The sequence below is a fragment of the Salvelinus alpinus genome, chromosome 5, assembly GCF_045679555.1.
Source record: "Salvelinus alpinus chromosome 5, SLU_Salpinus.1, whole genome shotgun sequence".
Classification (NCBI taxonomy): domain Eukaryota; kingdom Metazoa; phylum Chordata; class Actinopteri; order Salmoniformes; family Salmonidae; genus Salvelinus; species Salvelinus alpinus.
In genome coordinates, this window is record NC_092090.1 from 93,351,342 (window position 1) to 93,375,086 (window position 23,745).

A 23,745-nucleotide genomic window follows, 5' to 3' on the forward strand; every position below is an offset into this window, starting at 1 on the left:
AGCGATAGCCGCAGTTCCCGACCACTATATACATTTTTTTGTCTAAAACAGTGCGCTTTATTATTGTGCATTGGGTTATCTTAGCTAGCTACAGTTCGCTTAAATATTTAGCTAGCTAACGAACGGTAGCTAGCTATTTTGTTATTACTCAGGTCACTGTTGTGCAACGTAGTTAGCTAAAATGTTTATTGCCCGATGGGATAATGCTAGTTGTGTAACTTCGTTGCACATATTGTCCTGTAGCAGCGTGTTATGTCAATTTCGTGCATGATGTTTAGGATGAACATCATAATAACATACTGTACTTATCATGACACGATGGGATGTAGCTAGTTAATAAACATCTTACTTATATGTAAGATATTGGTAAAGTACCATAATAACCACTATTCCCTTCTATCCTCTCTTTCAGAACCCTCAATCCTCGCCCTCGAAGCAGTGTGACAATCATTTAATTTTGTATTGGGATGCCTTGGTGGACTTCAACTTGGGCAATTGGACTGGAGGGGACACCCTCTCATAGCTTAATCTTTTTGATGTGTTGCTCCATACAGTAAGAAACAACATTTTATAGCTGGGACAAAGTATTTATTCCCTATAGAACGATACGGAGCGGCATACACTAGTGGTTCTCAGGATGTCTATCACCAACACGCCTTCGAGTAATGACGCTTGCCTGAGCATTGTACACAGCTTGATGTGTCACAGGCAAGGGGGAGAGAGCGAGACCTTTGCCAAGCGGGCAATAGAAAGTCTGGTGAAAAAGCTGAAGGAGAAGAAGGATGAACTGGACTCCCTAATCACAGCCATCACCACCAATGGAGCTCATCCCAGCAAGTGTGTCACCATTGGGCGGACTCTGGATGGCCGTTTGCAGGTAGGGACTACACCAATGTCTGGGGTGAAATTTTCCCTAGGTACATATCTTGGGTCAGATTCCCCTTCCCTAATTATAACCTTAATCATTAGTGGGGAAAAATACAAAACTGACCTAAGATCAGTGTCTAGGGGCAACTTCACCATACACCACTGTCTAGGGATCTGCTATAAGTAGCCAGATGTGTGTGTAAAAAAAGAAAGTGAGATGGCGTTATGAGTGAGGATCGTGCAAAGATGAGAATAAGGGCATGAGACCTATTAGCACCTCTGGGTGAAGAACTTTTTCTTTGAGTTCAATCAACGGGTTGAATCCTATAATATTTTTCATCCCAGGTGGCAGGGCGGAAAGGGTTTCCCCACGTGATCTACACTCGGTTGTGGAGATGGCCTGATCTGCATAAAAATGAACTGAAGCATGTGAAATATTGCCAGTTTGCATTTGACCTGAAGTGTGACAGCGTTTGCGTGAACCCATACCACTACGACCGGGTGGTGTCTCCAGGTATTGGTGAGTGTACTGATGTCCCTGCCATTTGTTTGTGTTGACCTCCTGTGAGTGACAGTTTGAGCTTCTTCTCATCGTTGTTGTTTTATTTCACAGATCTATCAAGTTTGCAACTTACCAGCTCAGGTAAGTGTCCTCCATTTTGATTATGTACCTTATGACAGCATTCTTTTTTGTCAATAGCTAGGTTTCCATCCAATTGGCTACATATTTTAATACTAACATTCTAAAATCTACGTAAAAACATTATGTGCATTTTCCCACCAGAGATGTTTCCAGCAAATTGACTTGTTACAGATAATAGACTGAGCGTGATGATGTGCATGCACATCATATAACACCTTTTGTGGTTATATAAGTTAATTGGGTTTTCATCGCATTTTCAACTCTACTGATGGTTCTCACAAATGTTGCATTTTATATAGTGAGTGTGCCCACTCTGGTATTGGCACGTGCTCTCTAGCCAACAGCGTGCAGATATCTGCACACTGTTGGCTAGAGCGCACGTATAGCCTACATGACGAAATTATTATGGACAAAAAAGCAATACATTTTTTTTGTCAAACGGCAGCCAAGTATCGACGATCATGTCACCAGAATAAGACCCTCGATATTTACTGAAGGGAGCATCAAGCTCATCATCTTTCACTTTCACCACCCTGTGAAGTTCATCAACTTATTTGATCTGTGGCCTAATAAACTGCATGCTTTCACGACGGGTCGTAGTGGGAGGACCACACATGTCATCGCCTGTTTACCTCGATATGATGGTTATTATATCAATATTCACGCATACAAATGTTTCCACCGATGTTTCACGCACTTAATTTTACTGACATAAAAATATAACACCTTGTCTAGCGTTTTTTGTCGACATTTGAAAAGTTTACCAAAAAATGTTTCTATTTCCATCAGGCCTGTCATGACATGTTTTTTTTATCCAACATGCACTCGCATGAAGAGATTGGATGGAAACCTGGTTGTCTGTTTTGTTTCTTGTTGACCTGTATCTTGTCTCTGTGCTGCTCTCAGCTCCAAGCCTGGGACTGATGGTTAAAGATGAATACGACTTTGATGGCCAGGCAACACTGCCCACCATGGACGGGGGTCACCTCCAGACCATTCAGCACCCTCCCTCTAGCCGAGGTGGGCCCCCCTCGGAGCCCTTCGGCACCCCTGGCCTGCTGTCCCCCTCTGACGCCAGCACCGCCTCCACCTCCGCCTTCCCCAGCATCTCTGTCGGATCAGGAAGTGAGGGCCTACTCCTCCATCCTACCCCCCCCCCCCTTCCACTCCCGCTTCCACTATCTACTCCACCTTCCCAAGTTTATGGCTCTTGGTATCCTCCTCACCCAAATCATTAGAGGTCTTGAGTTATTCGTACCAGTAATAATCCTGGAAAGGTCTTGATCATAGTCTAGGTTTGTGTTGCTTGATTAGCTACATCCTGTCTACACAGTTATGGTTGTGGCTGACTGACAGAACTTGTTGTATGTGAGAATCACATCACAGTAATATCAAACTCATCTTGGGATGTAATGGCTCAGGAAATGGAACCTATTTTGTTGACAACTGGTGGTCACCAGCTCTTCTCCCTCTCATTGGTTATTATTAACTTCCCCCACACTCTCTGAAATGCATCAAATCAGATGTTGTTAGTCACAACCGCCGAATACAACAGGTGTCGACCTCACAGTGAAATGCTTACTTACAAGCCCTTAACCAACAATGAAGTTTTAAGAAAAGACCTAAAAAAAAAGATAGACCTAAAAAAAATATGATATGAATAACAAATAATTAAAGAGCAGCGGTAAATATCAATAGCGAGGCTGTATACAGGTGGTACCGGTACAGAGTCAATGTGCTGGGGCACCGGTATTGAGGTAATATGTACATGTAGGTAGAGTTTTATTAAAGTGACTACGCATAGATAATAACAGAGAGTAGCAGGGGGGGGGGCAATGAAAATAGTCTGGGTAGCCATTTGATTAGAGGTTCAGGAGTCACCACTCATTTACTGTGTTTTTGGACAGTCCACGTGTGGGGTTCTCCCTACAATTCTCATCTGTAGGCATCTACCTGTGCCCTTACAGATGCCACCTCCACCTGGACTAGAAATAGCAGCTTCACACCCAACATGCCTCACCATCAGAATGGGCACCTGCAACACCACCCACCCATGCCTCCTCCAGGACATTACTGTGAGTCCATGCCACTATCAGGATGAGTAGAACATGCATTTCATTCTTAGTACACATAATTCCCGCAACTTACTGATGTGGGCCAGGGTTGAAGGGATTGATCATTGATGCATTTATGTTACCCTCCCAGGGCCCGTGCACAACGAGCTTGGCTTCCAGCCACCCATATCCAACCATCCAGGTAAGTGAAGCGTGACTCCTGTTTTTACCCAACAAGGTGTTCAGAGGGCTGTGTTGGTCTGGAGAGGAGAGGGGACTGAGTTTGGTCTGGAGAGGAGAGGGGGCTGAGTTTGGTCTGGAGAGGAGAGGGGGCTGAGTTTGGTCTGGAGAGGAGAGGGGGCTGAGTTTGGTCTGGAGAGGAGAGGGGGCTGAGTTTGGTCTGGAGAGGAGAGGGGGCTGAGTTTGGTCTGTTACAGCGCCTGACTACTGGTGTTCCATCGCCTACTTTGAGATGGACGTGCAGGTGGGCGAGACCTTCAAGGTGCCCTCCACTGGCCCCGTCGTGACGGTGGATGGCTATGTGGATCCGTCTGGCGGGGACCGCTTCTGCCTAGGCCAGCTGAGCAACGTGCACCGGACCGAGGCCATCGAAAGAGCCAGGTACGCCAGCCTCCTAACTACAACTGTTGTGCTTCTGGCTCTGAATGGAGGTGAATTGATGCCATTGGCAGAGTATTTGGTCACCCCACTGATAACAGCTCTTCGCACTTCCCAAGGCTCCACATCGGTAAGGGGATCCAGTTGGAGGGTAAAGGTGAAGGGGACGTGTGGGTACGCTGCCTCAGCGACCACGCCGTGTTCGTGCAGAGCTATTACCTGGACCGGGAAGCCGGCCGCGCCCCCGGCGACGCCGTGCACAAGATCTACCCCAGCGCCTACATCAAGGCAAGTCCCAACGCCTCCGTCTGCTCAGCATTACCAATTTATTTTATTTTTTTCTTCCACCCCCTGGTGTCCAAGCTGTGAACTGCATGTAGCTGGTAGTAAATATATTGGTTTTGTTCCCCTCCCTCCCAGGTGTTTGACCTGCGTCAGTGCCACAGGCAGATGCAGCAGCAGGCAGCGACGGCCCAGGCGGCAGCCGCGGCTCAGGCAGCCGCCGTGGCTGGGAACATCCCTGGGCCGGGCTCTGTGGGAGGCATCGCTCCCGCCATCAGTAAGCAGCACAATACCAACATACTCTGCTCCTGTTGACTGGCACTTCACCCCAGAGCTGTAATCCCCAGAACAACACATTACTTGTAACACCACTCACACGCCACTTTTCTAATAGCCCGTTCCAAAGTAATTTACCAATCGTCTCAGCCAATTGTAGCGTCGGTCAGTCATAGACAATGCATAGGAATCTGCACTTGTTCTGGAACTCTTCATCATTGTGGATGTGTGATGTCGTTGAGCCTGAGTTGGGTTCCATTACATTGATACTTGAACTCTTACCTCCCACCCAGGCCTTTCAGCCGCTGCCGGCATCGGAGTGGACGACCTGAGGAGACTGTGCATCCTGCGCATGAGCTTCGTCAAGGGCTGGGGTCCCGACTACCCCCGGACGAGCATCAAGGAGACCCCCTGCTGGATTGAGATCCACCTACATCGGGCCCTCCAGCTACTGGATGAGGTGCTGCACACCATGCCAATCGGTGACCCGCAGCCCCTGGACTGAACCACCAGCCTGACCCCTCCACTGTGACACTTCAGTGTGACAGACCTTGGAATGAGGTGGTAGGTAGAACAGGAAAGACACCCCGGTTTACCGCTTCAAGGAAGCAAAGACTTGTTTCTCTCTATGGGTCATTCCTCTTTCTCTTCATAGTGTCCAGTGTGTCCAGATCAGGACATAGGGGCTCTGATGACGGAACGGGCCACTCTCATCAATCGCCCTGGTGACCTCAGATTGGTCACTTTTACCAGTGATTCCATCTGGTTAACCTTGTATGGTTATCCAGAGCATAGTACTACTATGGTAAACTATACTCGGTTTCTTGCTCTACGTGAGAAGAGCAGGTAAGGGTCTCTGCCATGTCGTTTACAGACAGAAACAAGCATTTTAAGGCAATTTCCAGCAATACCATAATACAGTTTCTTTTTGTGGATTTTATGAAAGGAATTATTTTGTCCCTTTTTTGTTTTTCTTCCTTATCCCCTTGGCTATTGTATTGTCCTGTACTATGGGAGATAAGTGGATATATTGACTATTTCAGACCAGATGGCAGGTCACTAAGACCCTTTCAATTACATTCACTATGTAAGGGAAGACAAACTTCTGTAGGGTCTTCTGTTGAATTAATTTCTCCCTTATCTGATGTACATACATTTAACTGTAGTTTTGTTTTTAAATGCATGTGAATGTTTGCATGAATGGTGAGAAGTGATGACCACAACGCCACAGGTTTTTGTGATGTCTTGATCTCAGGACAGCCTCGATAAGGAGGAATCAAGTATGCCATAGACCCCATCACAGCGTTGGGCTTCGATTTAAGATCACATAAATCATCAGGGTGAGGCTTCCCTCTGCCACAATGTTGGAGGCTCTTTTCTGTTGTGGTTCTGCACTAACTGGGTTCATGGTGTCCATGTGTTGTGAACAAACCCCCCCCCCCCCCATCTTGTTTCACCTCCCATGATCCCTCACTGCATGTGACTTTCCTACCATTTCTGGTTTTGCCTGTTGAGTATTTTATATTGCTGCACACACACAATCCCCTTGATGCAATTTGTTATAGCTATGATACGGAACTGCCATTTCTATTTCATATCTAGTTGCATCTCCTAATAACATGTAATACGTTAGCTATTGATTTAGTTAAAATCAGATTCTGCTGAAATGTAGCTTGCAGTATCCCTAGAGATGAAAGTGAATTAGGATACACTTCTACTGATGTTTCTCAGCGTTGCTGTTTTGAGAACTTATTCCGGAGAATAATTAATAAGGAAACCTTCTAAATCTGCATTCTCAAATGTTCAAGTATCCATTTCAGAGGTTTATGGGTTACTGTCTTGGATGTTTTGTTGTGATACATTGTCTTGTTGCTTTCCCCTCCCTAAATGTTTCATTTTGCTTTTGGGATGGAAGTCTGCTCAAGCTGTGGGTTTCACGTTTTTAAGGAATAAATTTGACACGTACTTTAGATGTATCCAACTGATTGGATATAAACAACCTTAATTGGTTTATGAACAGTGATAGTTGAATTGTTTTTTGACGATGCCCAATATCTTACGTTGCATTCTTAGGTCAATACACATTTTTGTATGAATTGCAATTTTACCATAGGATCCTGGAGAAACAAGCTAAATGAGCTGCTGGTAATTGGACAAATAGTAGTTACATATTTCTTTTGTGAACCTATTAAAAATGGCCTGATACTCTATTTGGATCTTTGTCTGATTATGACCCATTGAATAAAATACATACTCTGAGAAGCGCTCTAACATCACCAAACAAGCCCTTTTCCTAGAACCTGAAACAAAGGGTGCCTACAAAACAGTAACAGATCCTGCATGGGGTAGAATAAGAAGACGGCCCAAAACAGTGAGATGGAGAGTTGTCGATGGCCTATGCCAGTGTTTCCCAAACTCTGGGTGCACGTTTAGTTTTCAAATATTCAACTGTATAGTGAAAACCAAAACTTGCACCCAGGGGGGGCTCAGGATCGGGAAACCCTGAAGCACCTTGCACAAAAGCCTGCGTGGCAACTGACATCTAAAAACACAGCAACGGTGGTGTCCCATCCACTCGCACTTTATAAATACTCCTTATTGGGGTTTATTCCTCACAGATCGATCAATGCTGCCACATTTTCTAGTTCTAGACTGTAAATGCCGCCCTCCCCTCCCCGAAGATGTAGAAAGAACAGGGAGCTATCGTACCAGGCCAGTAGCTGCCACATGTCTGACCTATTTCCCGGCAGGCAAGGTCAGACAGACCTCCAGAGACTGCGGCAGATCAACTCCAGGGCCCGGCGGATGCTGTGCTAGGGAAGTACGTGCCTCTGTGCAGTACAACACACCTGGTGCCTAGCTCCTCGTCTAAATCTAGACCACAGGTGTTTTTGCCCTAGCACTACAAATAAATCATTTGAATCAGCTGTGTAGTGCAAAAACCAAAACGTGCCCCTGGTCTAGACTCATGCCCCACTAACAGTGAGGTAGAACACCATATTTCGTGGAACTTCAGAAACAACCCCAGCCTATACAGATCTCTAGAAAGTAAATGTAACCATTTACTGATTAGAAATTAACATTCAGCAGCCGTTCGAAAAATGTACCCTGTAAAAAATAAAGTAGGTCAAAACGAGACAGGGCTTTAAATGAAACCGTCTTTATTAAGTAATATCAGAAAAATAAAACTCTTAATTCTCTTTACAGCAAATATATAAATCAGTGCTTTGGCCACAACTTAGAAGGCCATTTATCATAAAATATAGTTTGCTTTAAACTTGACTCAATTTGTTAAATTTATGCCATTAGTCTTCCCTACATATAACAGAAGTGTAGTAAAATTACCAAATTCTTTAACTGTTGGTACAGCATAGATATTTAAGAAGCATGTATTCCATTAATTTGGTGGCGTACAGATGCAGCTCATGTTTGATCCTTGGCCTTTACAGTTGCAGTGTACAATGCGGTACATTATGAAAACATGCGTATGTGCACTTTCCTTCAACTACAAGACGGCAGCTAATCGTTTTTCAATACTGGTGAAATATACTACAAGCAAATATCACTGACAACCTGCAGTACACCGCAACTCACCCTCCCAGTTCTGCACAGAGGAAAAATAATTATTTGTAAACATTTTAATATATTTATATACAGTATATAATGTAACTTCAAGTTAAATAAAAATAAATGTCTATATTTACCTGTCATTAACAATATTCCATACACAAAATGTAAAGATTGGGGTTGAGAGGTTTAGGACCAATGTATTCCCCAGAAGTTAGAATAACACATTTGAGCTGCATACCTCTATGGCTGCATTTACAGTCAGCCCAATTATTGGTCAGACCAATCAGATCAGAGCTTTGCCAATAATTGGGCAAAATATCAGAATTCGGCTGCCTGTGTAATGCAGCCTACAGCGGATGGGAAAAGGGATGAGAGGATGACAGCAGGGGGAATACTAGGTATCATCTGTCAGCAGAGAAGAGATGGGGTCAGTGCTTGGGCACATGATAAAACTCAAAACGTGAGAAGGCAGATCATATGAAGAGGTGGTACCAGAGTCAGGAGGCCATTAGTCCAATTTAAAGCACTAGGGTAGGTGTAGACTAGTTAAGTTCAATGTGGGTAAAAAAAATACTGGATAATATGGCTGGAATGTCAGGAACCCAACCACCTACACAGGAGCATGAGTTGCCCACAACGGAAGACCAGGTCACTACCCAAATGCATCGTCAGTCTGACCTCCTGAAGGTATGGGTTGAGTAATAGTGTTCAATGACATACATGCTCTCTAAAAAGGCCACAGGCTTTTTCTATAGAGTTCTATGGTAACACTGTGTGCCCACAAAACCGGTTGTATGTTTCAATTACTTAAGTGGAATTAGGCACGAGTTACTGTAAACAGATAATGTTTTCAAGTTGCAATGGAAAGCATGGCAGTACTGAAGTAGCACATCCTGGTACTTCCTGTCTGTAAGCACAGCTAATAGCAGACAGGGAGAAGAATTTTCTCATATAAAAAATAAAATAAAAGACTAACAGAAAAATAAAAGGCCTAAAGCCAGGAGAGAAATAAAATGTTACAACCAACTTAAACCTTGATTCAAAGACAGTTGAACACCTAGGATAAGTTAAGTGATCCCCAAAAATGTGATACATTTAAAATAAAAACACAATAAAAAAGGTAGGAAGAGTATTAACATGTCAAAATAAAATGTATTTTAGGGAATCCCATTGCTACTTAGTGGGTCTGACCCCCATCGGTTCCCTGACCAGGAGGACAATACTAGGCACGTGCGTGGACCCGCACCCCACCCACTCTGCCCCCCCCCCCCCAACCAACCCTGTCAGGGCTCAGGGCAGGCTCAGCCGTATGGCCTGGGTGACTGGTGCCTGACACACTGGGCAGATGGCCTCAGGGCTCTGGCAGATGCGGTTGGCGCATTCTATGCAGAAGAGGTTGTGTCCGCAGGGCATCAGGGCTGCGATGATCTCACTCTCCAGGCAACGGATGCATTCCTGGCCTCCTCTGCATGAGTCTGGGGGAGAGCTGGAGCTGTCACTGGAGGACGAGAAGGTGGGGCCGTAGACTGGGAACTTTTGAGACCCTGAGACACTGAGGGAGACCCTTTGAACCCGCTGGGCCATGGGGTGTTCCAAGGCCTCTTGGAAGGCAGGGGAGAGGTGAGGTGTGCCGGATTGGCTGTCTCGGACAGGGGCCTGGCGACCACCCAACAGCTGGACACCCTGTTCCAAGTGGCTCCACACCACCTGTGGCTGTGGTGCAGGAGCAGCTGTAGTGATGGCCAGAGGGTCAAACCCAGGAGATCCCAGTGCTGCCAGCTCCTCAGACGCCAAGGGGAGCAGAGTCTCCTCAAACCAGAAGCTGGCCCCAACATTGTTGTTGTTATTGTTGACGTAGGGGCTGGTGGGGCTGAAGTCGGCCATGCGGTTCCCCCCTCCGCCATAGTAGGAGTCAGTGGAGCCACTGCCCAGAGAGCTGGAGCTGTCGTTGCGGTAGTTGGCGGTCATGCGCACACCGCAGTTGCCTGTGCGCTGGGCACCGGCAGGTGCGGCTGCGTTCGACTGCAGCCACGCCCCACAGCTTCCCGCCTCGAAGCTGACGTCAGTGCCGTTGTAGTGGAAGTCGTTCTCGTCTCCTGGAATCTCCACACAGTTGCCTGTGCGTATGGCAATGTGGGCCTCGATCTCCTCTCGCGCTCGGTCCACATTCTCAGGCATGCCCGTCACCTCAAACACTGGCTCTTTGTCTCGGCTTGGAGTGACAATGTAAGTGTGTGTCTGCTGTTGGATGCGCTTGATGGTCGCCCCCTTGGGCCCAACCACCAGTCCCACCACGCGGTAGGGAACACGCACCTGGATGGTGGTTTGACCAGGTAGGGAAGGTGCAGCAGGTAGCCCTGGCCCTGCTGCAGCCATCGGCCCTGCCTTGTTCCGGGAGGCACGGATGAGGGAGAAGTGCTCAGCTGCCGAGAGGATCTCCCTCTTGGCCATAACCACATCCTCCTTCCGCCCTGTCACCACGAACACCGGCTGCTCGCCTCGCACTGGGGTCTTGATGTAGGTGTTGGTCTTTGCTCGCAATGCCTTGATCTTGCAACCTAAGATGAAAAAAAAGAATACACGTTGGAAGGGAGAATCTCAGAAATTAATCTTTATCCTTATAATTAGTTACAATCTTGATTTCTTACTATTGTGAAATCTGAGATGACACTAACAATTCATAGCTAGATGTCTCGCTGTAGATAGTGTTAAGTCCAACTTATACCATTTTGTCATTTCCGGTTTCCTCAAGGTTTTAACAACAGTCCACCATTCCCCACACAGATAAATAGTAATGGCGTCTTTTTGTAGGCCTATGAGGAAAACGAATGGCGTTTTTCGATAAACGCTGAAACTAAGGTCTGTTGTAAACAGACTTAGGAGATCTTATACGTTTTGTTCTATGAGATCATCAGCTACAAAGAATTAATGTAATAAAAAACACATATCAAAGGCTTCATAATTCATAAAGGTCTTGTTAACTGACTGCTATTAGCTCAGATCAAAACGTAGAAGATTTCCTAAACCGGTATTTACCTCAGACTTTATTTTCGGCGTTTTTTCCAAAACACTATTCTTTCCCCATGTATTTTTCCCATAGGGATGGCTGAACGAACCAGGGATAGCTAACTTATTTCCGGGTTTTAGGACTACAAGATGGCGAGGTCTATAACAGATGCAGACAAACTATTTGCCAAACATGTTATATGGCAGTCCAGTCGATACAAAAAGTTAAGAGGATCAAAGATTTACCCCATCTATTTAAAGACAATTTGATAGATTGCTAGCAAACTAAAATCGCGGTATATTACACCGATTGGCTAGCGATAGCTTGCTAGCTGATGTGGCATGGTAATCAACAAAGGCATAGCTATCATTTTGGGTGCTAACTGGACAAAGCAAAGCTAGCGACCTAAGTTCGATAATTATCATACCATGAAACAAGCTAGGTAGCTAACTACTAGTAACTAGCTAACTTGCAATCCAAATGTTCATCAATCACATGGCTAGAGAAAGATAGCTAGAATCAACATAACGATATTTGCTTTGCCAGTTACCCAACTTTGAAATGTGGATTTGAAGGGTGACCTAGTTATAGTAACGTTAACTAGTTACGACTTGCGGGTGCTAACTACATCAGTTAGCCAGCTGTTTGTTTCCAAATTACATTTTACGTTGTCAATTACCAAATTGGTAACATACATAACATTTAACTCTAGCCGAATCAAGCTAGCATCCAACATACACGTCAGGCTAATGAAAAAAATAAAATAATAGCTAGCTTACTCACCCTGTCTACCGACAATCTCGGCAACATGTTCTGAGCTGGGCACCGTGACACACTCTGTTGTGTTCACACTCTTCCTCCGCATGAGCAGCGATGTCTCAACTTCATAGCCAGGCTCTCCATACACAGATGGTAAAATCATCATTCCCGTAGCCTGTTGTAGTGTGCCGTGGTCAAGTTCATTGTACAGCAAGAGTGTCTCGGGCGTATCCATTCCAGGTAGCATAACAGAGCCTAGTCCCGAGACTTGGGCCTGCACAAGCAGCCTCTTGTTGAAATCATCCTCTCCCAACACGTCTTCGTTAGCTCTTTCTTCGTCCTCTTCCGTTGGTGTCGGATGGTGGTGCTGTATAGGCTGCAGGTCCAGCACGGCACCAAGCACATTGAAATGAGAGACCGGGCGTGGATGCAAGAGGCTCTCGGGTTGTTCCGTCTGTCTGTAGTGGTCATCCAGGCCTATGTCGGCGAATGCATGCACAACTAGTGGCGGGATCTCCGGCTCAGTTTCCTCGGTCTCCAACAAAGATGTGGTACTTGGCATTATGAAATTCTACCAACGACGTTATTTAACAAAATTAATACCACACGTTTCAATAGTTAGTTACTGTGGTCTGTAACTATGAATTTATGAAAAAGTTATTATTAAAAGTAGCGCCCGCGCCAGTTTTACTTTGTTGTGTTTCGTCTTTTCTTCATACACCTCTCTCACCAGCAGAAACGGTTCCGGGAATTCTCGCGAGTTTAATCAATCTTCTTCTTGTAAATTGTAGCATTCCGGCCGACTGGACGATATTGTGCTGCCACCCGCAGTTTGGAAGAATGCACCGAATCAAATACATTTACCATCAATTCAAATTCTAGGCTTTCATTACCTTTAAAAAAAAAATCAGATCGTTAAAATATTGAATTGGATATGGCTTATTTATTTGTTTCTTCCTCAAAACTATGCACATATCATCGATCCTCAGCATTCCCCTACATAGCAACTCATGAAATGCCATTGCATGGAATCCAATCAAATCAAATCAAATGCATTTATATAACCCTTCTTACATCAGCTGATATCTCAAAGTGCTGTACAGAAACCCAGCCTAAAACCCCAAACAGCAAGCAATGCAGGTGTAGAAGCACGGTGGCTAGGAAAAACTCCCTAGAAAGGCCAAAACCTAGGAAGAAACCTAGAGAGGAACCAGGCTGTGAGGGGTGTCCAGTCCTCTTCTGGCTATGCCGGGAACGTTGTCATTCAACATTCTATTTTGTCTGATCTATAAATTATTTCTGCTCTATCAAATCACATGGGCTGGGAGCAAGAGTATTCTACTGGGAGCATCACAGTGACTGAGCGTCATCAGATGCAACTGCATGACATATGTTAAACCGCTAGATGGCATCATTGTTCTAAAAAAAAGTGTTCCCTCCGTCTGATATTGCCTTCAAATGAGGTGACAAACAATTATCATCGTAATAACTGATACATTACAGAAGTTAATGTTTTGCTTTTTGCATGTTAGGTTCTTCAACAGCCTTTAGAATCATTGTAAAGTTCTATTTCCATAATCCTTCCATTGTTCAACGGGTGAAACGTGACTCCAAACTGGCGTAACCAGTGTCTAAGCAACGACGCACAATAACATTGTAGCGCTGAAAATAAATCATATTTTTTGCTCCATTAGGATTTTTTACTAACTCCAAATTACAGAGGGAAACGACAAAACTACGTATATAGGGATTTAATTTGACATTTTACGGAGTTGTTTTGTCTTCGCGTCATTGCTGGTGAAAATGTATGGGCGCGCTCCAAGAGTTACCTACCTCACTGTGGGCAGCACCACGTCCGAAGTTGGGCCAGGATCATACGAGGTCATTCAATATAAAACCAAAAAATCAGGTAGGATTGTTGATGTTTTCGAACGGAAGTTTTAGCAGCATTTTAGGAACAAGCTCGCAAATTGTCATAATTTGTCCGTTTTTTAAATGAATTATTATGACTGTTGCTTATCTGAAATCCATGTAGGGCAGGCCTATGGCTAAAATGCTGTATGTATGTAGACTTATCTGCTCAGCTGCTATGTTTTCTGTTTGAAGTAGCCATATTGACGCAAAAGGTAGCCTTTGTTACGTACTTGCACAATTTGTGATTAATCCAATATTTAATCATGTTGATCTCAGATTCATAAAGTATGCTGTTCTTGAAAGAAATTGAAAATGTAATATATATACTGTTACAAGTTGTGACAGTGTATAAAATATGTTCAAAATATGTGTATAGGCATTTTTCCATTGACATTTATCACTGTTTTGCAGATGGCTATGCTCCGTTCCTCTCACTCTCCAACCGGCCCTCAATGTTCCACAGGTCCAGCAATGACAAAGCCTTGCCTGGACCGGGACAATACAACAGCTCACATAGCAAGGTAAGTCATGGATGCATCCATCCACCCAAGTGTGAATTCAATTCACTTGTCTTTCTAGCAGTCTTGTCAAATGGGTCTGAATAATCAATGTATTGGGTTCAATTTGATTCCCAAGCTTAGATAATCATAAACCAAGGTGACATTGATCTGAACCTTGTAGGATAACATTCTGGGAGGACAAAGTCTAAAGAATCGATCAAAGCGGTTTGATGAGGTGGTGTCAGAAGTCCCGGGCCCTGGAACGTACAACGTCCGGCAGGCAGCAGGAAACACACTGAGGGGAGCTGAGAGTGAGCCTCCGGGGAAGAGACGCACCAAGGTGGTATGTGTCCCTGAGGTGTATTCACTAGAAACAAAACGGAAGCAAACAGGCCGAAACGGGGAGGTATCTACCTGAATTTGTCCAATAAGAAACACTTGTTGTCATTGCAAAATAGTTTTCCACTGCTAAATGTTTTGCTACGGTGTGCCCTAATGAATACACCCATGTACTAGCCTAAGCTATTCCATCTTAGCACACTCTGTGACATACTGCAAAGATGAGTGGGGAACCATCCCACCTTGTCACTGCACATATTTTAAGTCTGTACAACAACATCTTTACTCAAATCAAATGATGCTACTTAAACCAGATGATGCAGAAGACGTAGTAAAAAAAGCCATTGAATCATTTCAGTCCCACGCTATCATCTGTTATTTTTTGTGTGCTTCCACACCCTCTTAGACATTGTGTGCTTGTGCTACAGACTTCTGAATTCGTCTATTTCTTCTGCATTTGCTGATGCCGACCGTTGATTGGGGCAGGTGTTTGTGAGAGCAGTGTTTGTGAGAGCAGTGTTTGTGAGAACAGTGTTTGTGAGACGGATCTGAAAATGGTTCTTCTTACAAAACCCAAAATGAAAAGCTGAGACTCTCTCAAACATGCACATGTAATCTGTTTTTCTCTATGACGCCTACAAGACACACAAGAGTGTTTAGAATGTAAGAGTAAGGGTTTGTCGCCCAGGACATAGTGTCTATAATACTGTAATAAGCTCACATAGTTGCTGTCACAAATTCCAAACTCCATACAGTTGTGGCTGAGTAGTTGGATATTCCTTTCCCACTGAGTAAACAATTTCTGTCCTTACAGAATACAACTGTTTATGTTAAGGTGTTTTGTATTCTACTTGTAGCTCTGGTTGTCCTGAAAAGATGATGGTACAACACTTCAATATAAGGCTAAATATGAGGGCAGGGGAAGCAGATACATGGAAGTAGTGAATTTCAGGTTTCCCATTCAGGAATTGGCTGGGCAGGTTAATGTGTTTCCTATGTTGTATATTCCACTAGTGGCTTCAGGGTGTTCCTACTCGCCTCAACTTCCTGCCACAGCCAGACATTCCTTCCATCCCATCTCCTGGGCAGGCCTTTGGCTATGAAGACAATGGACAGGGATTTCTTTGCAAGCAAAAGGCACCAGCAAAGGATGATACATTAGGACCTGCTTTCTACAACCCAGTGGTGGTAAGAGAGGAGCACGCGCAGGCACGCATTCACACACACACACACTCGCATGCTCGCTCAAGTTATGACAGTGAGAGTGGTGAGAGTAAATTCATTAGTGAGTGAGTGAGTGTGTTTGTGCGTGTGTTTGCACTTACTCTGTGTGAGAGAGTTCCATTAGCAGCAGCCGATCTAATGCACCAGTGGGCCTCTTAATTTGCCCGAAAACTATTTCCATAGCTAATGATCGGAGCTCCACAAAGCACCTTGTTCATTTATTCTGGTGTCAAAAAAGAGGACCATTAGTAATTATTCTTCATGTTATATTACAATATTCACTTAAAATAATGCACCGCCCACTGGTCTGGCCTTCAATTAAACTATATTTAATTTGCTAATGACTAACCAAGTCAACAACGTCCTTGAGGTAGCTTATATCAACAGTCCAGGCTGACAGAAAGAGATTAGTCAAGTAGTTTATATCAACAGTCCAGGCTGACAGAAAGAGATTAGTCAGGTAGGTTATATCAACAGTCCAGGCTGACAGAAAGAGATTAGTCAGGTAGGTTATATCAACAGTCCAGGCTGGCAGAAAGAGATTAGTCAGGTAGGTTATATCAACACTCCAGGCTGACAGAAAGAGATTAGTCAGGTAGGTTATATCAACAGTCCAGGCTGGCAGAAAGAGATTAGTCAGGTAGGTTATATCAACACTCCAGGCTGACAGAAAGAGATTAGTCAGGTAGGTTATATCAACAGTCCAGGCTGGCAGAAAGAGATTAGTCAGGTAGGTTATATCAACAGTCCAGGCTGGCAGAAAGAGATTAGTCAAGTAGGTTATATCAACAGTCCAGGCTGGCAGAAAGAGATTAGTCAGGTAGGTTATATCAACAGTCCAGGCTGGCAGAAAGAGATTAGTCAGGTAGGTTATATCAACAGTCCAGGCTGGCAGAAAGAGATTAGTCAGGTAGGTTATATCAACACTCCAGGCTGACAGAAAGAGCTCAGTGATTTAGGGTTATCAAGAGTGCATCAATTAATTCCTTTCTTCCTCTCCCTCTCGCTCCTTGTCTTTAAAGGCTTTAAATCTCCTGACTGACATGTGTTTTTAACCACCAAGTTTATCACGTCATGGAGTTAAGTAGCTGTCTGATGGCATTCTTTCAAAACAGGGAAAACTATGCTGATAAGACTTGTTTGGGCACCACTGATCTATTGGGTTTCTGATGAATAAACCTTTTTTTCCTAACTTCGATATGCATCACAGTGTACAATTAATTTCAATGCAGACTAAGTTACTTATAACCTGAGTTGCTTTGGTTTGCTTTAGGAGTTCGTATTTTGGTACCATTTTGTTAGACAGTATTTTTGTTAAAGATCAGTTTGTAGTGTTCACAAATTGGATGAAGCTTGTGTTGTTGACTGACATATTCAGTTACTGTTCGTGTGTCGCTGATTGAATTCAAACCTGCCATGTCATTCTGAACCCATGATTACGTAGAAAAGGGCTGCTCATTTCCAGAACTGTCTTTATTGTCATTCCTGTGTGTTAACAGCCCCTGTGCCATATCTCAAATGCCAGAGTAAAAGTGAGGGAGGTTGTAAAGGAAAGAGATTACTGGTCGCTGAATCTCAACTGTTCTGAAATATACTGACATTTAGTGGAAATTCATCATCCCATCTTAAAGAAAGCTAAGCAAAAAAAAACATTCTAAAATAGAAACCACCCCCCTCCATCGTCACTGTTTTATTTCCACAGGCAGAAACCAGCTTCTCTCTGAAGTACAAAGGCGTCCATTTTGGGAAGATGACAGGGAAGCGAGGCGAGGTGAAGGGAGTAGAGGGCCCTGGACCAGGGCAATATGATCCTGAAGAGTGAGTGCTGTCTGCCTCTCCTCACATCGAACACTTCACTGCTACTAAACACACGCCTAGCCTTCTCCATTCCAGTGACTCAGATCCATAGGACCACGGCAGTCACACATCTACAGTTGAAGTCGGAAGTTTACATACACCTTAGCCAAATACATTTAAACTCAGTTTTTCACAATTCCTGACATTTAATCAGAGGAAAAATTCCCTGTCTTAGTTCAGTTAGGATCACCACTTTATTTTAAGAATGTGAAATGTCAGAATAATAGTAGAGAGAATGATTTATTTCAGCTTTTATTTTCCTATAAAGCCTTCCACAAGCTTCCCAGAATAAGTTGGGTGAATTTTGGCCCATTCCTCCTGACAGAGCTGGTGTAACTGAGTCAGGTTTGTATGCCTCCTTGCTCGCACATGCTTTTTTGGTTCTGCCCACAACTTTTCCATAAGATTGAGGTCAGGGTTTGTGATGGCCACTCCAATAATTTGACTTTGTTTTCCATTTTGCCACAACTTTGGAAGTATGCTTTGGGTCATTGTCCATTTGGAAGAACCATTTGCGACCAGGCTTTAACTTCCTGACTGATGTCTTGAGATGTTGCTTCAATATATCCACATAATTTTTCTACCTCATGATGCCATCTATTTTGTGAAGTGCACCAGTCCCTCCTGCAACAAAGGACCCCCACAACGTGATGCTGCCATCCCCGTGCTTCACGGTTGGGATGGTGTTCTTCGGCTTGCAAGCCTCCCCCTTTTTCCTCCAAAGATAACGATGGTCATTATTGCCAAACAGTTCTATTTTTGTTTCATCAGACCAGAGGACATTTCTCCAAAAAGTACGATCTTTGTGCAGTTGCAAACCGTAGTCTGGCTTTTTTATGGCAGTTTTGGAGCAGTGGCTTCTTCCTTGCTAGGTGGCCTTTCAGGTTATGTCGATACAGGACTCATTTTACTGTGGATATAGATACTTTTGTACCTGTTTCCTCCAGCATCTTCACAAGGTCCTTTGCTGTTGTTCTGGGATTGATTTGCACTTTTCGCACCAAAGTACGTTCATCTCTAGGAGACAGAACGCGTCTCCTTCCTGAACGGTATGACGGCTGCGTGGTCCCATGGTGTTTATACTTGCGTGCTAATGTTTGTACAGATGAACGTGGTACCTTCAGGCATTTGGAAATGGCTCCCAAGGATGAAGCAGACTTGTAGAGGTCTACAATTTCTTTCTGAGGTCTTGGCTGATTTCTTTTGATTTTCCCATGATGTCAAGCAAAGAGGCACTGAGGTTGAAGGTAGGCCTTGAAATACATCCACAGGTACACCTCCAATTGACTCAAATTAAGTCAATTAACCTGTCAGAAGCTTCTCAAGCCATGACATAATTTTCTGGAATTTTCCAAGCTATTTATGTATGTAAACTTCTGACCCACTGGAATTGTGATACAGTGAAATAAGTGAAATAATCTGTCTGTAAACAATTGTTGGAAAATTACTTGTGTCATGCACAAAGTAGATGTCCTAAGCGACTTGCCAAAACTATAGTTTGTTAACAAGAAATTTGTGGAGTGGTTGAAAAACTAGTTTTAATGACTCCAACATAAGTGTATGTAAACGTCCGACTTCAACTGTATAGGCAATTGGTACAACAGGATCAAATTCCCTGAAATGTGCATTCGTTTTCCTCTTTATCGAAATCCACTCAGGCCAAATGACAACACAGGATATAAGCTCCACTATTCAGTCATTTTTGCCTCCAAAGTAAAATTAAAGTCTTTAACATTGTTTACAATGCACTTCCTGACAGTATTATTGATGGTGAGTGAGAATGAGTCTTACTAAGCACTTTTGGATATTGTGTGCATCCTCCCGACATAGTTATTTTAAAGGCTTCAACAGCTCAATAGTAGGGAGGGCACCTGCGTTCCCCCAGCCATCACATCCCCCACTCTCTTCAATTGAGCTTGGCTTGGACGTGTAAATCAGTCCTCTCCCATCCTCTCCCATCCTCTCCCATTCCCAGATAGATGTGATTAACAGGGTTGGAAACGGCCCGTAAGTAAGCATTTCACTGTTAGTCTACAGCTGTTGTTTACGAAGCATGTGACAAATAAAATTGGATTGGATTTTGACAGGGTCATTTGGAGATGATTGACAGGGGAAATAAATCCTCCCTCCTAAAAGCTTAAGAGCTGCTGACAAATACACTTCCCATTTCCTCCACCTATCCCATGTCCGTCCGCAGGTATTCCACGACGGAGTACGAGAACGTCAATGTGAGGAAGGGGCAGAAGAGTCGGGCCGCGCTGGTCGTCCCGCGCTACCACGAGATTGTCACCTTGCAGGAGGAGAAGAAGGTAGCTCCTTAGGGGGTGTGTCCATACCAGTGATGCCACGTCGCCATACTGTAACAACCCCAATCATCATCAGCACAGTGACACCTCTAGTCTCTCTCGTCCCTCTTTCATAGTGCTACTTGAGCATGAGACTTGGAGTATGGTCCACACCTAGACTAGCCTGGAGGAGCAACGCTAAGCATGTTTGAATGCACTGCGTTGAGAATGAGAGGGAGTGACTGGAATGGGGGGAAAACACTACTGGTGACATCAGCTTCCTACCATTCTCAAAGGGCCTTTTGGGGCTGAGGGGGGAGTGTGCTGTCTGTTCAGCGGACAGCTTTAAGGTTAAGGGAGCCTGAGGGAGGGAGGGAGAGAGGAAGGGAGAGAGGGAGGGAGAGAGGAAAGCCAGGAGGGAGAGAGGGAGGGAGGGAGAAAGAGGGAGGGAGGGAGAGAGAGAGAAAGAGAGAGGATAGGAGGGAGGGAGGATAGGAGGGAAGGAGGATAGGGAGGGAGGGAGAGAGAGAGGATAGGAGGGAGGGAGAGAGGTAAGGATGGGGGGAGGGAGGGAGGAAAGGATGGGGGCATGGAGTAAGCACTCCCAACCCTCTCCTAGTGAGACAGTAAGTCAGCACTGTGCCAATCTTGAAGCTCTGGAAGGGGCCTTAGAGTGTGTTCCATCCCTGCTGGAAAGGAAACTGCTCTCTCCTAGTCCCATAAAACAGAGGAGCAGGTCTCCAACAGCAACAATCTTCAGGGACTGGAGTGTTGGAGTGTTATTCTTCTCTTCAAGATCATAGAAAGATATCTTTTTCAATCTCAATGAAATATTATTTTCATTAGTCACAACAGCTATGTGTTTGCATGTTTTTTTCTGGAATGTCTCCAGCCTTGCTCTGGCTCTCCTTTCCTTTGCTTTCCCTATCTGTGTCTTCCTCCCCTCCCCTTTTCTCCCCTCCCCTCCCATTTTCTCTTCTCTCCTCTCCTTTCCTTTGCTTTCCCTATCTGTGTTTCTTCCTCCCCTCTTCTCTCCTCCCTTCTCCTTTTCTCCCCTCCCCTCTCCTCTCCCCCCTCTCCTCTCATCTCATTTTCTCTCCTCTCATTTCCTCTTTTATCCTTTCCCCATGTCTTTCCCATGAAATGCTTATTGCATGCGTGACACTGTAGTGTTCTATTTTCAGCTTCCTGTCCCGGTTATATCATGTACCACTAGAGGGCATTCAAGCTTCACATTTGGACGGAGCTTGTGCACTACCTGCTAATACAATGTGATCAGTGTTCCAGGGTGAAGTTTCTCCAAGGTTACAGGTCTAGGAACAGCTTCCCTCCCTGAATCCTAACATTAAGCATTAGTGGGGTACATTTAAAACTGACCCAAGATCATCATCTAGGGGCAACTTCAATCTACTCTGTGACCTGCAAATGAACTTGAATGCACAAATGTGGTATAGATGTTGGTAGCTTGGTAATGATGCTTGATGGTGTTAAAATAGGCTGGAGGAATTACATGTGACACACTTATTAAAGGTGGTATAGATGTTGGTAGCTTGGTAATGATGCTTGATGGTGTTCAAATAGGCTGGAGGGATTACATGTGACACACTTATTAAAGGTGGTATAGATGTTGGTAGCTTGGTAATGATGCTTGATGGTGTTCAAATAGGCTGGCGGAATTACATGTGACATACTTGTTAAAGGTGGTATAGATGTTGGTAGCTTGGTAATGATGCTTGATGGTGTTCGAATAGGCTGGAGGGATTACATGTGACATACTTATTAAAGGTGGTATAGATGTTGGTAGCTTGGTAATGATGCTTGATTGTGTTCAAATAGGCTGGATGGAATTACTGGACATGTAATATATTAATTAAAGGTGGTATAGATGTTGGTAGCTTGGTAATGATGCTTGATGGTGTTAAAATAGGCTGGATGGAATTACTGGACATGTAATATATTAATTAAAGGTGGTATAGATGTTGGTAGCTTGGTAATGATGCTTGATGGTGTTAAAATAGGCTGGAGGAATTACATGTGACATACTTATTAAAGGGGTGTTTGACTTTTATACCTCCCTTTATTTCCAGGAGGAAGGCTACTGAAATGATACCTTCAACTGTTTATTAAATCTTTACACGTTTATTACAACTTAACACATTTGTGTATATACATATGTATAATATGTATATTATATTACAGTTAAAGAACACAGAAACGACAATAGAATTAGTACATCCAAGACAGAACAAACAGTCCAAGTTGATTCCGTCTGTTTTGGAACTGTATATTTCAGACCACTGTGTTTTGCGGTGAGGGGAGGTGTAGTCAGACTGGGGCGTGTGTGTGGCTGCCCCACGATGTGTGTCCCCTGGTGGTGTCTGGGCTTCCATCCGTCATCATTAGAGAGGGACTGGCACGGCACCACCCCCCTGGCAGATGGATCATTATTAGTACGGACACACACCATGGACACCCAAGGAATTACTCAATTCAGTCACTGAATTCAGAATTCAGATTTGAAATAAGTAGCTTCTCCTGTTCAGTTTATCAGGTCTATTATTGAATTGGAATTTCAGTTTACTTTCTGAATTTACGGACTTCGATTGGAATTGGACCCCAACCCTTCACTGTATACTGTCATTTCCATTTCAATTCAGTCAATTCATCAATGGGAAAATTCACTAATGCTTTTCAAGGAGAAGGGCATTGAAATTGTAGTTCCTGAATTGACTGAATTGAAATGGGACAGACCCCAGCCCTGGTACCTGGATACCTACATAACTCCGTAGTCTACGAAGACCTCTCCGTAGGTCTACCAATGCCCATGGTTGCATCCCAAATGACAACCGGTTCCTTTTATAGTCTCACTAATGACCAGAGCCCATAGGACCCATACACAGGAGGGTGTAGGATTGGATGTGCTGGCTGGAGGTATTCTGCTGTGAAATGTATGCAGTGGCAGTCTTTAGTTGACCTCTAAAGAGTTTGCAGCAGACGTCTATAAGCAGAAGCTGCACATACAGCGACCACATTCATTCTCCCAGACATCATTATTCCTCACCGCTTCCAATGTGTTTGCCCACCAAAGAGGTGTGTGTGTGTGTGTGTGTGTGTGTGTGTGTGTGTGTGTGTGTGTGTGTGTGTGTGTGTGTGTGTGTGTGTGTGTGTGTGTGTGTGTGTGTGTGTGTGTGTGTGTGTGTGTGTGTGTGTGTGTGTGTGTGTGTGTGTGTGTGTTTATATGTGTGTGTGTGTGTGCTCGCTTAGTGTACACATTTTCCTCAGGGTATGTTTTCTTACTTTGTGTGCAGCTTGGTTTCTCAGTGTGTGTGTTTATATGTGTGTTTTTGTGTGTCCATGTATCTAACATCAGTCTTGACTCTAATGGTCTCGACATCATGCAGCAGTGTGGAGGACATGTGGGACTCTAATGGTCTCGACATCATGCAGCAGTGTGGAGGACATGTGGGACTCTAATGGTCTCTACATCATGCAGCAGTGTGGAGGACATGTGGGACTCTAATGGTCTCGACATCATGCAGCAGTGTGGAGG

At 44.3% G+C, this 23,745-nt stretch overlaps 3 protein-coding genes across 3 annotated transcripts in view; 2 read left to right on the forward strand and 1 right to left on the reverse strand.

Annotated features, from left to right (window-relative positions):
• Positions 1-489: 489 nt before the first annotated feature.
• On the forward strand, positions 490-5,614 carry smad4b (SMAD family member 4b). The gene is given in 11 exon segments (XM_071404214.1): positions 490-877; positions 1,213-1,387; positions 1,481-1,510; positions 2,417-2,635; positions 3,478-3,585; positions 3,716-3,766; positions 4,002-4,185; positions 4,302-4,470; positions 4,603-4,741; positions 5,034-5,228; positions 5,231-5,614. Coding segments are annotated over 11 exon segments (1,749 nt in total). The 5' UTR covers positions 490-637; the 3' UTR covers positions 5,470-5,614.
• Positions 5,615-7,880: 2,266 nt separating this feature from the next.
• LOC139577242 (RNA-binding protein MEX3B) lies at positions 7,881-12,778 on the reverse strand. Its single transcript, XM_071404215.1, has 2 exons — positions 12,101-12,778; positions 7,881-10,868 (listed from the first exon to the last, which is right to left on the reverse strand). The coding sequence occupies exons 1-2, from the start codon at positions 12,636-12,638 to the stop codon at positions 9,601-9,603; spliced, it is 1,806 nt and encodes a 601-aa protein (XP_071260316.1). The 5' UTR covers positions 12,639-12,778; the 3' UTR covers positions 7,881-9,600.
• A 930-nt stretch (positions 12,779-13,708) lies between these two features.
• Positions 13,709-23,745, forward strand: part of stpg2 (sperm-tail PG-rich repeat containing 2) — a 55,899-nt gene continuing 45,862 nt past the window's right edge. The window contains exons 1-6 of the mRNA XM_071404225.1: positions 13,709-13,985; positions 14,402-14,511; positions 14,672-14,833; positions 15,844-16,017; positions 17,756-17,871; positions 20,108-20,219. Of these exons, the coding sequence (XP_071260326.1) occupies positions 13,880-13,985; positions 14,402-14,511; positions 14,672-14,833; positions 15,844-16,017; positions 17,756-17,871; positions 20,108-20,219 (780 nt within the window). The 5' untranslated portion in view covers positions 13,709-13,879. The remainder of the gene's footprint in view (positions 13,986-14,401; positions 14,512-14,671; positions 14,834-15,843; positions 16,018-17,755; positions 17,872-20,107; positions 20,220-23,745) is intronic.